Below are 16,858 nucleotides of genomic sequence, written 5' to 3'. Positions count from 1 at the left end.
ACTGACACTGACACAAAGTAGTGACCCACCTCTACTGTACATAAGTGTTAGTTTAACGTGCACAATGTAACTCAAATGGACCCGTAAGGGTCTGCACATTCTCAGAGTTACAAATGTGTGTTTGATTTTGGAATTCCACATCTGCTAGGGCAAAAAAGAAGGAAGCGCTACTTGCTGCTGATCAGACGCTCCAGAGCATTAATTTGACCCTGAACGTGTAAAAACAGACATTTGCACTGTCTATACCAGTGGTTCTCAAACTTTTTCATGTCAAGGACCCCCACATTGAAATGTATTGCGGCAGACTCCCCAAAATCTGAAAAGGTTTTCCAAACATTTTCAATATCTTTCAAAACATTTAAAAAATAGCAGATGTACAAACTTGAGCTTGTAGATCTGCTATTTCTTAATAGCCAACGTAGATATGGATGAAGTGGTTAAAATGATTGTGATGCTATATTGACACATTTTGCTGGGGACCCCCTGGAACCCTGGGGGTCCCTGGAGCCCACTTTTGAGAACCACTAGTCTATACTGTGTACAAGGTTTGGATTCATGACATAAATGAAGACATGAAGGAGTGAAAAGTCTCAAATACACTTTGTTTTATGATCGTACATTCACTCGATACATTGAATAAACATTAGCCCTCACTTATTACAGTATTAGGTTCTTTTACACACTCAACGAGATAGACGCCAACTTATGATTGCGTACGTACATGCCCCATGTTCATACAGTTATTGATATACTATTGTTACCTTATTATTAGTCTGGGAGGCATTGCGTCGGAGCTTGGACAGCAGGGGCGCGGCCACTGCGTTGTGATTCAAATCAACAGCCAATGAAGAAAAGGGGGCGGGATCCACATGCAGTGGGTGTTGCATCTAAATAGGATCGACGGGAAGCAATTTCCCCTTGAGAAATTTCGGCCGCCATTGTTGTGTACTGCTGTTTGCCTCTCGTCGGACTTTTTAGACGAGTTGCACAGCTCTCAGACCGGTAAGAGGCGTGTCCGCTCAGATTCTGAAGCTAAGTTACATCCCGCCCACAAATACCAGGGCTCTGGCCCAGAAGTTCCTCGCCAGAGCTGGCGAAAACTTCTGGGAACTCAGATTACCTTATTATTGATTGTCGCCCCTTCTCAGACAGTCTAACAAGTGGTATATTTGTTAACGTATTCAGCAAAGAATGCCACATTATGCAGGCTGAAAATGTGTGCTTTTTAATCCTCCTGTACTGTAAGTGTCCTTAAAAAAATGTGCTTTTCAGTTTGCACTGAATAAAATGAACTGCAGCACCACAAACCCATAGCTTGACAGAATGTCATATCATATTAAAAGCTTATTTGGACCAAGAGTAGTAGGCCTATTAAAACAATTGTGCTCCAAAAAAATATGCTTGCTCTAATCAACATCTTTGGCTTTTCCCCCCCTACATTCTGTGAGGAGCTGCTGCTAAAACACGTTGTCTCTTTAGCTGTAGATCAAGTCCCACGTTAGAGGAAAACAGAAGAGTACTTTGAAATGAGATCGTTCTTGGCATCCTGGCAGTGGGCTGCTGTTGTTGTAATTCCTTGCTCCGTCCACCGGGGGGCAGAAGTGGTTTGTGACAGACCCTTACAGCTATTGTTGAGTTCATAGCTGCTGTAAAGGAGATACAAAAAAAATACTATAGTGGTCTTTTCCTTTGGCACGGCGACATGAAAGGGTTACAAAGGCACAATGGTACACTAGAATGAACTGAGAATAACGAGACAGCTTGAGCAACAATCCGTCCAAAACCCTCAGGCTTGGCCAGGCCCTCAAAAAAAAAAAAACACTCAACTCCACATCATTGTACCGACATATAGTCCCCTGGAGCCCATTTTGTGTCATTAATTAAGTAGATAAAGCCCTTCATTCAAACCAAGGCACCATTGCGGCATAAAGTATAAGAAATGGAAGTCATGAGGATAGATATTGGAAATAAAAACAAAAAAAAGTCTCTCTCTTCACCCATTCAATCCGGGAAACGCATCTGTCATTTTAGATTTCTTTGGCTATTCAATAATAGCAGATCTACAAGCTCATAGTGCGGCACCGAGTGTCGCGCTATGAGCTTGTAGATCTGCTATTTTTTGAAAAACCGTGAACATTTTTGCAAATCTTTGAGAATATATATATTTTTAAGCGAACATTTGTAACTCAAATCTTGCTTCTGGGGAGTCCCTGGAACAAAAATGTTTGACAAATGTTCGCTTTAAAACATATATATATTCAAAGATTTGCACACATTTTCTCTCTCTCTCTCTCTCCGTTTGTCGTTCACATGACGGAGCAGCACTGACAGGCCTTGCGCTTGGGCGCTCCTTGCCCCTCCTCTTGGCCGGGGGAGGAGGCCGCGTTCCCCTTCTCTCCCTCCTCCTCCGCCGGGGCTTTCAGTGCGTTCAGAGGGATGTCCTGGAACACTCCCTCGTGGGCCGACGGGTCCTTCAGGTCTCCGCCGTTGGACTGACGGAGTCCCGGCTCCGAGCCGGCGCCGGCGCCCCCGGCGGGCCCCAGCACCTTCTCCTCCCCGTCGTCGGTGATGATGACGCGCTCCACGGTGAGGGCGTGGTTGTCCTCCCGGCCCGGGGAACCGCCCTCCTCGTCCTCCTGGCCGTCGGCGTAGCCCATGAACGTGAGCGTGACGGGGCCGTCCTCCATGCGGTACTCCGCCCCGGTGTACTCGGCGTCGTCCGTCGTTCCGACGATCTCTCTCACCACCACCGCCACGCCGCCGTCCTCCTGTTCCGCCTCCTCCTCATCCTCGTCGCCTCCTCGGGGCCAGGAGGAGGAGGAGGAGGCCCCCCCCGTTCCCGGCTCGGCCCCGAAGCGAAGGCCCCCTCTGTTTTCCTCCGCCTTCATGTCTTCCGGCCGCGGCGTGACGGTGACGTCGTCCAGCAGGACCCTCATGCCCACGCCGTCCACCGCGCTGAGGATCTGTCCCAGCTCCTCGGCCGAGGGCTGGCCCGCCCCCGCCCCGCCCACGGCCAGGTGGACGCTCTTCCTGCCGTCGTCGAACACCGGGACGGTCATGTCGGCGCCGGAGCCGGGCTCCGCCGCCGACACCGGCGCCACCGAGCGCACGATGGTGGCGCCCGTCTTGGGGTCCCTCTCGACCTGGACCGCCACCATGCCCAGCACTGCAACGCAGAGGGAACAAAGATGAAGAAGAGGCTGTGTGTTGTTGTGCAAAACTGGTGTTATTATTGCGAGAACCCTTCAGGAGATTATGGGTCTTAGTTTGGCTTCAATTACGTTTGAAGCCGAGGTCACAACTCGTATTCTTAAATTAGAGCGCTAGATGTGAGGACACAAGCTCTCGAGGCAAAGACGCACATCAATAATCCAATTGTCACTCCGATAGATATTCCATTTAAAGTTATTCATAGTCCAGGATAAGACCTCATTTGTATCTAATGAAACTGGCTCTAAATATACCGTGGCCATTAACCACTTAAACCCCAGTGTTCCTATTGTGCGGCGAACCTTCTGCGAAAATAGCCGTTCCACAAGCGCGAGCTTAGATCGACTATTTTCGATAGATATTTGGTTAAGAGGGAAACAAAAGGAGCGTACCTTGTATTGAGCCCTGGGGGAACCCCGGTCAACTAAGTCTATAGGGTTTATTAAAGCCATAAATAAAAGACAAAGCCCCAGGAAAGTTAATGCAAGAACAGTGTTCTCTTAGACCTGATGTCAGTGTGGTGTGACGGCTAAGACGCTTGCCTCGGAGCTACACACAGGCTGAGTGGACACTAAGACACTTGTACTTCTCTTCCTACCTTCAGAAACAGACGAGTGCTCTCTCCGTCTCTCGTGTCACTACAGAGCTACATGGGCAACAGCAGTGCATTCTTTCTAGTTTTTTTCCCCCCCTTTCTACCGCTACTAAGTCTATCGCTTAAAAAGTCCTCCGGTAGAAATGAAAAATTTAACGGACAGAAATAACAAAGTGGTCTAAATATAACATTGCGCTGCATGGCTGGCGCGCTTCACTCCGGCTTCATCGTTAACTCGTACCCTGAAGGTAGAACGACCACAGAGTCGGCGGGCATGGGGAATAAAAAAATAAAAAAAACACAGGACTCTCGTTTGACAGAGAAGGTTATCGAGTCCAGACAAAAGTGAAACATTAAATAATATGCTGTCAGTACTGCAGACTCACTCCCCATTCTCTGACACAGTCTGAAAATTCAGCTCTTCAGATGCCACCTCACCCCTATAGCACCGCCCTCTCCTTGTGTATCCCCTCTTGTCATCTTTTGATAGATGCTATGCAGATACAGTGTTGGTTTGATTGATTGATTGATTGATTGATTGAATACTTTATTAACAGTTTGCAAAATAGTACAGAGGTGCAATTGTACAACAATGCTAAAAGGATAACGCAAAAAAGTCCTAAAGGGTTGTTTCCATTGTGGTCCTATGTATTCAATTCATCAAGACAAATTGTTGCTTGTTTTATTTGTTATTTGGGTGTGTTTCGTTTGACCGCAAATGTTACTTATGTTATTTAGACAGTCTGTTGTTTAGACCAGTTGTTCTCAACATGATTTTGAGGGGGTCCCCAGGTGACAGTAAAGTGACAATTTTAGGGCTTTTAAGACCTTTTTAATACCTAAAAAAGAAGGAAAAGGAAAAATACCATTACTGCATACAAACTGGTCAACCACTGGCCAAATTGTCAAATGATATAAGAAAGAGGCAAAAAAGTCACAATATTTATCTGTGGAACCGAGTCAAACTAAATGTAATGCCTCTACTCCTACAATTTCAAGTGCTTGTCAGGGTGGGGGGGTCCCCACCCCCAAATTATGATTATGATTTTATTTTTTTAAATTATGAAGATTATTTTGGGGGGTCACGGGCTGAAAAGGTTGAGAACCACTGGTTTAGACAGATGCTAGGTTTGATGTTTTTCTGGTATAGTTCCTTTGAAGTATTGCGTTGCTCTCTTTGCACACTCCGTATGTGACTATTTCCCCTGTTTGTTAACTAGGGTTCATGCTTACTCTGCTTACTCTGATTTCGCACTTTTAATTCACAATGGTAGACGATGGTCTTATACTGAACGTGAAATACGGGGCTATGACAGTAATCCAGTAGGTCCACTTATTGCCGTCGGGCGGTCTTCCTGTGGTTCGATATTTTACCAGATCGTGAAATGGACGGGGAGTCGATCTCTAGCTACAGTGTGTGTGTGTGTGTGCATCTCTTACTCTACCATATAGTGTTTGTGTTTTCTGCTCGGTTACCTGATCGCCCGTCCTGCCTGCTCTCACGGTACATCGTCTCTGTCGTCTGGAGTGGGTCTTCAGCTGCGGCGATCACTAGAGAGGAGAAGAGCGAGAGATGTAAGTGTAGTGTAACTCTAAGAGTGAGAAAATGGACCCATAAAAAACGGAACCACAAACCAAACATGGAAAATAAATAGACCCCGTTATTAACCACTTAAACCCAGGTCCGGATTATCCATGGCATTTAGTGGTGCTTAAACCATTTTTGGGCGGGAACCCCTTTTTGTAACTATACCTTTCAGGACGGGAACCCCTTATGGGGTTCTTGTTGCTATGTACAACATATAGCAACAGCAGTTTTTGTATTTTTTGAATAAATATTTGAAGTTTTTCAAAAAACTTAGGTCAGGATTTCGGCCTAGTGTGAATTATCTCCTTAAATTAAATTTAAAAAACCTTTTCTGCTCATGTATACAATAAAGGAACAATGAGATGATTATTCATATTTTCTGGTTGTTAATTTACGGTCCAATAGATTCCTTAGTCCTTTTTTTAATTCAGTGTGATCAGCTATTATCTGCGTTTAAGTGGTTAAACTGCTGAGTTATTAGTGTAACTCTAAGAGTGTGAAAATGGACCCATAAAAACAGAACCACAAACCAAAAATGGAATATGAATAGACCCCGTTAAGGGTCTTGTAACTCCGAGAGTGAACAATTTGTAACACTCTCGAAGTTAAACTACTGTAACACTGTAACACGTATATCCCAGTGTAGGACAATGATAGTGGACTAGTGAGCGTACAGAAGCGTTCAACCCTTAGTGCTGCACACATATTGCATGCAGAATGTCTGTTATGTCATGCCAGCTATGTTAGGGCGCTCTCCCAGCTGTGTCTCCATTCTGTACACCATGTTTTCAGTACTATCCCACAGACGAAGCCTCGGTTACCGTAGAGCGCAGTATCTTTTGCAAACATTATCACATTGAAACATTATATTCAGTGGTGGAAAAAGTACTCCGATATTTTAAGTAAAAATATCAATACTGCAACATACAAATACGCCGTTACAAGTAAAAGTCCGGAATTCAAAGTTTACTTGAGTAAAAGTACAAAAGTATTGGTATCAAAATGTACTTACAGTTATATATACTTAAAATATTTGAAAATAGCAGATTGTTGCGACGCGTTGTGAGCTTGTAGATCGGCTATTTTCAAATAGCCTATGTATAAAATAGGGCTAAAGTGGTTCATGTATGTTTCATAATATCATAATTTATATCTGAAAAATAACTAGTAGGTAGTTTTCAAATAAGTTGATAATAATAATAATTGTAGTGGAGTAAAAGTACAATATTTGCCTCTGAGATGTAGTGGAGTAGAAGTAAAAATGTTGGAAATTGGAAATACTCAAGTTAAGTACAAATACCAAAACATTTTTACATAAGTACAGTACTTAAGTAAATGTACTTAATGACTTTCCACCACTGTAAGACACGCCAAACGAGGCTGACCAATTAGTACAAACACAAACACGGCTAACGAGACGTGTGATTCGGCCGACGTTTTGACTCCCTCTTACCTTGTCTCAGGAGATCCTCGTCAACGTCGGCCTATGGGGTGGGAGGAGAGACAGTTTTTAGGTGCTCGCCAAAGTCAGAAAGTTAGCGCCGGTTAGCCACTCTACGACCCTAACCCCCCCCCCACTACTACTGCCCCCCCCATACTATGCAGAGCCCTGCCCCATGAGCTTCACGCCCTAGCCATAAATATTTCAGTCGCCATCAGCAAAGCCGTTCAGAGACTCACGGCTCATCGGAACCCCCCCCCCCCGTCGCGCTAAGAGGTCCTTTATTTTACCCGTCAGCCATTCCAATCTCGCCGCCACGGGCGAGTCAGTCACAAAGTGTGAGCTAAATATGGGGCCAGTGTACAGTTGAGTGGAGCATTTGGTGAATGTGAGAGTTCAAGTGGCGTGTACCATGGGCTTAATGCAGTTCACTGCACACAGTACAGTACCGTGAAGTATGTGCTGGCCCAGCCATTACTCACTGAGGTTGGGTTCTCGCTGCTAAAGGTCTCTTTTGAAAATATTTCTGTAAGAGTTTACGTAAATATAATAGATCCTTAATGGAAATGATGTCTAATAGTTATGGTTTTCAACTAGTTTTGCACTGGAGAGATTTTGCGTTGACCATGGTGTCAAAAATATCATCTTAATTTAAAGTCGCTACGGTATATAATATCTGCCCCAAAGTTTATTCTGCGTTAAAACTGTGAACCAGAAAAGCAGGTCGAGAATACCATTGAGCACTTTAACATATACCTCAGCTATTTGAAAATGGCAGATCTACAAGCTCACAACGCGTCGCGATGCAACACATTGTGAGCTTTTAGATCGGCTATTTTCAAATACAATCTTGCAGGGAAATTATGATAAGCAGATCTGGCAACCTTGCATGCATGTGCGAGAGGTACCCCCGTGTGGGAAACACCCAGATGAGTGCCAGATCGAGAGCTGTGTTTGTATTGTACCAGATAGTGAGTGTTGTGTGTGTGTGTGTGTGTGTGTGTGTGTGTGTGTGTGTGTGTGTGTGTGTGTGTGTGTGTGTGTGTGTGTGTGTGTGTGTGTGTGTGTGTGTGTGTGTGTGTGCGTGCGTGCGTGTGTTGTACCTGATAGTGGTTGTGTGTGCTGCTGAATGGATGTGTGTTTTGGCTGGGAGGGGCTGTGCTCTCGTGTTCTCTGACATCTGCCGTCTCCGCTCGCTCCTCGGGCGTCTGCTGGCACTCGCTTGCCTCTCTGGTACGCACATGGCATGCGCGCGCGCGCACACACACACACACACACACACACACACACACACACACACACACACACACACACACACACACACACACACACACAAACAAATAAACATACACACGAGAGAGAGAGAGAGAGAGTGAAAAAGGTGACACATGGTATCATATAAGTTGTATGAAACTAAAACATGGAATAATGAACCATAGATCTGGGTCTTAAGCCTGGTAAGTAACGTACACCCCATAGTACGACCATGTCTCGTACTCAGTTCCTGTCTTGCCGACACCGCCGTACGGTGGAGTATAAAAGACTTCCAAAAGCCGTGAGGATTACGTAAGCGCGCGTCGAATATAGCACACGGCATCCAATGGTGGCTGGTGTTCTCAGCGCCCAGCACGCCAAGAATACTTTCCACTACTAGTGTACGGAGTTCAGTGTGTGGAGAGATGCACTGAAATGTGTGCTTTTACTCTGTACCGGTATCACAACGTGAACATTTCTCATTTGTCTGCCTTTTACAGCAGTGGTTCAAGGACCCCCCGTTATATATGTATTTGACGCCGACCCCCCTCTCAAAACATTTTGTTCCAGGGACCACCAGAAGCAAAGATTTGTGTTAAAAACTGTTCACTTAAAACAGAAATACCATTCCAAATGTCAAGGACCCCCAAAATTATAAGTATTTGGCCGCTGACCCCCCTCTCAAAATATTTTGTTCCAGGGACCCCCAGAAGCAAAGATTTGTGTTAAAAACTGTTCCATTTAAAAAAAGAAATACCATTAAAAGTTGTCACACATTTTAACGATTTTTCAAAAATAGCAGATCTACAAGCTCATAGTGCGATCTGCTATTTTTGAACACACCAAGTATAAAACATGGTTAAAGTGGTTGGAATTATTTTGATGCTATATTAACTAATTATGCTGGAGACGCCACTGAAACCAATCCTACTGTGGGTACTTTGTAGCACAAAATAAATTGCACTCTATTTACGTTACCATTTGTCGTTTGTTGACTAATGACTACGGTTCAAGTCATTTACTCTGATCTTATATTTGTAAGTCGCTCTGGATAGGAGAGTCTGCTGAATTGTAATTTGTATTTACTTAGACAAACAGCAAGTCATACCACACACTATGTTGTATGTGAGCATCAATGTGTTTTGTCTATTAAACCCATTAAAACCGGGAAAGCATTCGAGTCATTTTAGGTTTTTGCGTTGGCCATTCAAAAATAGCAGATATACAAGCTTGTACATCTGCTATTTTCGAACATTTTAGAAACATCGTGAAAGTGTGAGAACCACTGACTTAGAAGGCATTCGTAGAATTGGCCTCAGGTCTTAATGGGTTCAGATTTATACTGGGGTATACTGGAATGAAGGCGTGTGTAAATGTCTCACTCTGGTGTGTCCTGTAGAGGATCAGGGGTCTCGGGCCCCTCGGCCACTGCAGACGCGGGGACAGGAGGTGGAGGTGGCTCACTTAACCACTGTTCCCTCAAGCATTTCCTCTGTGAGAGAGAGAGAGAGAGAGAGAGAGAGAGAGAGAGAGAGAGAGAGAGACAGAGACAGAGACAGAGACAGAGACAGAGACAGAGAGAGAGAGGAAGGGGGGGGGTGTTCATTTGTAGATATTTATCTTATTGAACTAAACATGTTTGCTGCAGAGCTCATATTCTTCATGTTGTAATCCTTAAAGATCCCTGGCTAATAATCCTTATATGCCTTAATACATTATAGTTGCCCTCTACAACTAAAATGAAAAATGAAAAACACCTTAAATATTTTATTTATTTGAAAACAGTTCATCTTTTACTCAAGAGGGGCAATGTCCGTCGCACGTTGATGATGTCATTTGAGGTTGAGCCCTATGGAATGTATGGAATGCATGTGCATTTAAAATATTTAAAATATTGATTTGATGCTCATATTAACCTGAGGAAGTATTAAGTTGTTTTTTATTTGCACATGCATTCATCATCAGCTTGCATTGTCCCGCTTGAGTAAAAGCTCATCTATTCCTAAAATAAATAAAATATCTAAGGTGTTTTTAATTTTCAATTTTAGTTATAGAGGGCAAATCACAATGTATCAAGGCATATACGTCTTATTAGCCAGACATCCTTTTAAATCTGCACTATGTAAGTCTTAAAATACCCTAACATACGGATTGGTTAAAATAACGTTTTAGTCATTAAAATAAACAGCACGTAAGGCTCCAGGGTCCCCTCTCAGAACCCCCACACATTTCTCCCCTTATTCCACCAACATTTTATTTCAACATCCTTTTAATAAATGACCCCTATATCGATCTTCGAGGACCCGACACAAAAAAATCCCATCACAAATCCACGGTTGGGAACAAATGGCCATGGTCATTTCTTTCTCCTGTCTCTCAGTAGAGTTCATTCAGCACAGAGGCTGCAGGGAGCAGACAGAGTCAGTGCCTTTGGGGGCCACAGTCTGCCTGCTGTCTGAAGGGTGACACTGAAAAGGTGTCTCCTAGCCTCTGGCCCCCCATCTCATACTTTGTGACAGTGACCTCCAGAAGCGAAGATTTGTTCGCTTTAAAAAAATATATATTCAAAGATTTGCTAAAGGTTTGCACAAATTGTCACGATCTTTCAAAAATAGCAGATGTACAAGCTCGTAGCGGCACTCGGTGATCCACAAGCGCGCTTCGAGCTTGTGGATCTGCTACTTTTACTTCTTTTGAACAGTGGTGGAAAGTAACTAAGTATCAATTTTGAATTCTGGACTTTTACTTGTAACAGAGCATTTCTACATTGCAGTATTGATACTTTTACTTAAGTAACGCATGTAAGTACTTTTGACACCACTGCTTTTTGAATTTTCAAAACGTCACGAGGACACGGCGTGAGCTGAAGCCCCATGGTGTCTATTTGCAGATGTTTCTCAAAGCATGGCCGGTCTGCTGGAGAGGGTGATGCAATACCGTGGTAACTGTTAGAGCCATGGGATTGATGGGGAAAGATTGTTTTAAAGCAACTTGTAAAAAGTGAAGATGTTCTGTTCTGTGGCAAACTATAGAAGACTGGTTGTTACTGGTTCAGCTCCCAGTGACCAACAATAGAAGACTGGTTGTTACTGGTTCAGCTCCCAGTGACCAACAATAGAAGACTGGTTGTTACTGGTTCAGCTCCCGGTGACCAACAATAGAAGACTGAGGTCGTACTGGTCAGCTCCCCATGGTCAACAGACAACATGCTTAGTTAAAAGTGTGTGTGTGTGTGTGTGTGTGTGTGTGTGTGTGTGTGTGTGTGTGTGTGTGTGTGTGTGTGTGTGTGTGTGTGTGTGTGTGTGTGTGTGTGTGTGTGTGTGTGTGTGTGTGTGTGTGTGTGTGTGTGTGTGTGTGTGTATAGGTGTGTGTGTGTGTAACAATTAATTGATGTGTTTTTATATATATATTTGTGCGCACATGAGCCGTGAACACAGCCCCACCAGCGTGGTCCTTCACACGCCGGTTTTCCAGGTACAGCCCCCCCCCACCCCACCCCACAGAGGGCCAAGCTGTGACTAATCAGAATATTAGAGCAAAGGTGGCATTCAGGTGAGCGATTAGGTACAACAGCCTGACGGTGAATAAATGCCCCCCCCACCTCCTCAGGCCTGTAGCAGTACGGACCATTTGTGTGGGCGACCAACTGTGGAAATAATGCCTGCTTGGTTTATCCCATTAAAGGGATAGTTCACCCAACAAAAAAAAAAATACCCCATGGAGACTTGAATTCACAGATATTTTTTTGTTTTTGTCGCATTCCTGAGCAAATAATTTGAACACAAATCATGAACATTTTGTGCAAATCTTTGAATATAATTTTTTTTTGTTAAACGAACAATTGTAACTCAGAAAACTGTGAAGGATTTAGAAGACATTCGTAGAATCGGCCTCGAGCTTGAGGATCTGCTACTTTTGATGCTTTTGTGTGACGCTGTAGTATGATCAAGTAAGGTGTACATTTACGTGTGCTTGTAGATCGGCTAATAGCCAATGCAGTATATAGAGGTTTAAAGTACGCATGTTTTCCTAATAGTTGCTTCTTTTGGGCTTGTTCTCATGGTCCTGGTTGCTTAATTCTCTCGCAAAATCTGGCAACACCGCACTCCAATGATGCAGAGGGCACCGCCATGGAATGAGTGAAGTAACACATTTCTAATCACTGACGAACAGAACAGGCTTGATGCAGTAATTGAGAACAGCGCTGGGCTTTGGTGGCTGGGCTGAACTGTAGAGAATGAGATACAATAGTAAATCCAGTTAAAAGGCTCAGCGACTCCACCCAGGTTATTTAACCCATTACTGACCTGAGGCCCATTCTACAAATACCTTCTTAATCAGTGGTACTCAAAGTTTTTCGTTTCAAGGACCCCTCCAAAATGTATTTGGACCCCCCCTCCCCCCCATCTGAAAATGTTTTGTGAAATTGAATGCAAATCTTTGAACGTATAAGCGAACATTTTTAACTCCAATATTTGCTTAGCAAAGATTAGAGTTAAAATGTATGAATATGAACATATATATTCAAAGATTTGCACACGTGTTCACGATTTTAAAAAAAAGAGCAGATCTACAAGCTCATAGCCGAGTGCCGTGCTATGAGCTTGTATATATGCTATTTTCTATTTTATTTGAATAGCCAAAGTATGAAATAATAGTTGAAGTGATTACACAGATGTGTTCCCGCCTGGTCTTAATGTGTTAAGCTAGGCGTGGGCCAACAGGCCAGAGCCAGCAGGTCATAGATCTCGGCACGCTGCCACGAAGGGCGGGATAAACCGCTGATAGATTTATCTAGCTAACTCCACCCCTCAAACACCCTCTCTCTAACCACTTAGAACAGAACAAGAGCTGACACTGGCCAACAGAAACCACAGATAAATGTTGACATTATTATTATGTTAATGTGCGTCTCTCCGTACCCCCCCCCCACCCCCACCCCCCACCCCGGAAGGGCCTAAAACCTAGAGCTTTGTTTACCAATGAATTTAAACTATTTAATGATTGCAACATGGGTATCTGTTATAATGATGAGAAGGTTCTTAAGCATTCAAACTTTGTTTATGTGAAAACTAAATGTTGACACACAAAAAAATAATAATACCCATTTTGCTTATTAAAGCAGCATTACGTAACTTTTTTTTTAATGAATACATTTTAATTTCATCCAATCTGTATGATAGAGCATGTTAATACAATATAACTTAAACGATTGCTGTGGTTGTATTTCGTCTCCCTGCTCTTCTATTGAGACATTTCGATCGTGTCAAAGGTCATGTCTCACCTAGACACAGGATCTGACACAAATTTTGACCTGAAGGTCAAGATTTAAAAAAGTCCCCTGAGCAAGCAGGCAGGCTCTATTAGCTCAATGGTAAAAAATAAATAAAAATAATAATCAGCACTTGTGTAGAGACCTGGGTTCAAATCTTGGGGTAGAAGAGGAATGTTACATAGCGCAGCTTTAAGTGCGATTTCAAAAAGTCCCTACATGAGGAACCTTTTTTTGCTGATTTGGAGATGAAGAGGCACAATTAAAACAACACTGAACGAATCCAAGCGTAGGTTTAAAAAAATAAAATGGTGTGAATCATTCTTTCTTTCTTTAGCCAAAAGAGCTGCTATGGTTTCCTGCCTCATAGGAACCGAAAGTGCAGATATCTATATTTTCATACATCTTCTGTGTTTGTGGAAACTGCACTGACACTTCAACTGCCACCCCCGTCTGGCACCTACAGTACGTATCCTAAACTAGACAACACACACCACGTTTCTAGGGCTGCCAGCAGTGGTGGAAAAAGTACTCAAATTATTTACTTAAGTAAAAGTACCAATACTGCAATATAAAAATACTCTGTTACAAGTAAAAGTCCAAAATTAAAAATGTACTTGAGTAAAAGTACAAAAGTATTGGCATCAAAATGTACTTAAAGTACCAAAAGTAAAAGTACTAAATATTTGAAAATAGCCGATCTACAAGCTCACAACGCGTCGCGATGCGACGCGTTGTGAGCTTGTAGATCTGCTATTTTCAAATAGCCTATATGTATAAAATAGTGCTAAAGTGGCATAGTTTATATCTGAAAAGTAACTAGTAACTAAAGTTTTCAAATAATTGTAGTGGAGTTAAAGTACAATATTTGCCTCTGAGATGTATTGGAGTAGAAGTAAAAGTATTGAAAATTGCAAATACTCAAGTAAAGTACAAATACCTCAAAATTGTACTTAAGTACAGTACTTAAGTAAATGTACTTAGTTACTTTCCAACACTGCATTTCACTTGACGATTATCGCCATACAAATAATTGCGATTTAACGATTTAGTTTTGTGGCTTTTAGGCTTTGTGAGAAAAGAGTTGCTGATTTGACAAATAGTCTACACAAAGAAATGACAATGACAGATACCAATAATCCAAAAAGAAATATTGTTACAGTATATTATGGCCATATTAAATATTGATTTACTCAAAATGTGTTACAAAATAGTGGAAATAGCTGATCTATAAGGTCACAAGCGTTGTAACGCGACGTGTTGTGAGCTTGTAGATACATAAGCTTGTAGATAGATAAGTCGGTTATTTCCACCTCTCACAGCATGGAAATCGATTATGACGATCATGCAAGAATAATTGCGAATATCTCAAATAAATTGCGATTGGGCGATTATGTAGTGATTGCGACACAGGCCTAATAGTTTCTAATTATTGGTTTTGGACCCCACGGTGTGTGACAGAATACAGACCTTCTCCTGGGCCAACTTCAACCATTCGTCTTCGTTCTCTCTCTTCTGTCTCTCCTCCTCCTCCAGCTGCCGACGTCGCTCCTGGTTGAGAGACGGACAAAACTTTGAAATGAGAGAAGGGGGGGGACAAACCGGTGTTGATTTTGACAGCACATTTTGATTTAGTTTTAGGAAAAGTCTTTTGAATAAAATTCCATTTAGTTTTAGTCATATTTTAGTCATCTGAAAAGTTTTACTTTTAGTCTAGTTTTGGTCGACGAAAGATTTTAAAATGTATTTTGGCGGATGGCGTCATAATGCCTTATTTTACACTTGGTTGCATGCTGAAAATAGCAGATCTACAAGCCCACAACGCAGCGCGGCGCGTTGTGAGCTTGTAGATCTGCTATTTTCACCCGAGCGCAACCAAGCATAATATGACTTGTCTTAGTTCTACTGGATCTCTTCTCCACTATAGTCCCTCTATAACATTTTAGCCTAGTTTTTATTTGTTGACGAAATTGTCAATGTATTAAGTCTTAGTTTTAGTCATCATAGCTCTGGTTTTATTGAGTTTTTATTTAGTTTTCGTCAGTGAAAAAAGGACGAACATTTCTCGTCATAGCTTTAGCAGAAACGAAGAAGGCAGGCGTTTTGTAAGACTTCGTTCGTCTCTCTCCCGTCCCACAGCAGGAGACGCGTTCCACCCACCACCACCACCATCACCACCGAGAGAGTGTGTGCAATGAGAAACACAAGAAAGTTCCACTTGTGTTGTCTTTCACAATGACGTTCCATTAACTTTCCATTTAGAAGTCTTCTCTAAAAATGTGTTTTGAAAAATCGACGGGTTTCCCCCGACGAGGCCGTTTGAATGCAGTTCACGGAAACGCCACAGTCGTAGCGAGATCCACAAATGAACCAGTGAGTTGGCTGTGCTTCACGGTGTTGTCTCTGTGGCCTGTGGTAAAAGCCACCGTACAGTAAAATCCACAGTGTTCATTTAACTCTGAGAGTGTGCAAATGGAACCAAATAGACACGTAAAAAGGTCTGTAACTCGGAGAGCATACAAACGGACCCTTTCGGTTCCGTTTGGTTCCGTTCATATATATAACCGGGAAAGCATCTGTGTCATTTTAGATTTGAGCCATATTTTATACTTTGGCTGTTAAACAATAGCAGATCTACAAGCTCATAGTGCGTCACTTCGTGCTGCGGTACGAGCTTGTAGATCTGCTATTTAAAAAAAAAATCTTGATAATGTGCAAATCTTTGAATATATATATTCACATTTTTAACTCAAATCTTTGCTTCTGGTCCCTGGGACAAAGCGTTTTCAGATGGGGGGGGGGTCCGTGGCCAAATACATATACGGTTGGGGGTCTTTGACATGAAAACGTTTGTGAACCACTGATATAGAAACATACGTTTTTCAGAAAACTGTGTTTTGGATTTATAAGACATTTGTAGAATCGGCCTGAGGTCTGAATGGGTTAAATGTTCAGGTCAAAGTGCAGCAGTGATATCTTGGAGAGGGTAGGTCTCGGGATAAACTGTCACCACTTTTATCTTTACTGTACTGCATTCAAGGGTCTCTCTCTCCCCCCCCCCCCCCCCGCACGCACACGCGGTCAAAACCTCTCTTGTCTCCTTGGCTTCATGTCACGATGCAAACACTTGTGACTTTATGCGTTTCAATCATTAATCGCTGTTACGTTCTCGGCCCCAATCTGCCTGATCCGTTTCATGCAGCTCACATTTAAAACTTGATGCATGAAAGGCACAGGCTGTTCTCTGGCTATCATGTGAGCAAATCACTCTCGCTGCGGTCGCTTATCTCTCTGACTTGAAATTACACAGCGGAACTTTTTTGGTTGTTGACATAATGTATAGAGAGAGATGCAGAGTAGCTTATTCACGCAACTGTTCAACACAATATACAGTGCACTGTACCTACTGCAGAACAACACATCTTGTGGTTCTTTTTTTCAACAAGACTCAAATATAGATTGACTCAAATATAGATTGACTTCACATCATCTATCTTC

At 42.7% G+C, this 16,858-nt stretch overlaps 1 protein-coding gene across 3 annotated transcripts in view; it reads right to left on the bottom strand.

Annotated features, from left to right (window-relative positions):
- Positions 1-583: 583 nt before the first annotated feature.
- Positions 584-16,858, bottom strand: part of LOC311056019 (uncharacterized protein) — a 61,543-nt gene continuing 45,268 nt past the window's right edge. The window contains exons 3-9 of one of the 3 annotated variants that reach the window (XM_084072359.1): positions 14,831-14,932; positions 9,471-9,580; positions 7,938-8,064; positions 6,847-6,877; positions 5,282-5,356; positions 1,121-3,166; positions 584-761 (exon numbers count right to left, since the gene is read on the bottom strand). In XM_084072359.1, coding sequence (XP_083928485.1) covers positions 2,307-3,166; positions 5,282-5,356; positions 6,847-6,877; positions 7,938-8,064; positions 9,471-9,580; positions 14,831-14,932 — 1,305 coding nt within the window. In that variant the 3' untranslated portion in view covers positions 584-761; positions 1,121-2,306. Of the gene's footprint in view, positions 3,167-5,281; positions 5,357-6,846; positions 6,878-7,937; positions 8,065-9,470; positions 9,581-14,830; positions 14,933-16,858 lie in introns of all 3 variants that reach the window. The other 2 variants (XM_084072361.1, XM_084072360.1) reach the window with 2 other exon arrangements.

This window comes from Gymnoscopelus microlampas, assembly GCF_963454915.1.
Source record: "Gymnoscopelus microlampas genome assembly, chromosome: 11".
Classification (NCBI taxonomy): domain Eukaryota; kingdom Metazoa; phylum Chordata; class Actinopteri; order Myctophiformes; family Myctophidae; genus Gymnoscopelus; species Gymnoscopelus microlampas.
This window is presented reverse-complemented; position numbering and strand designations above follow the sequence as displayed.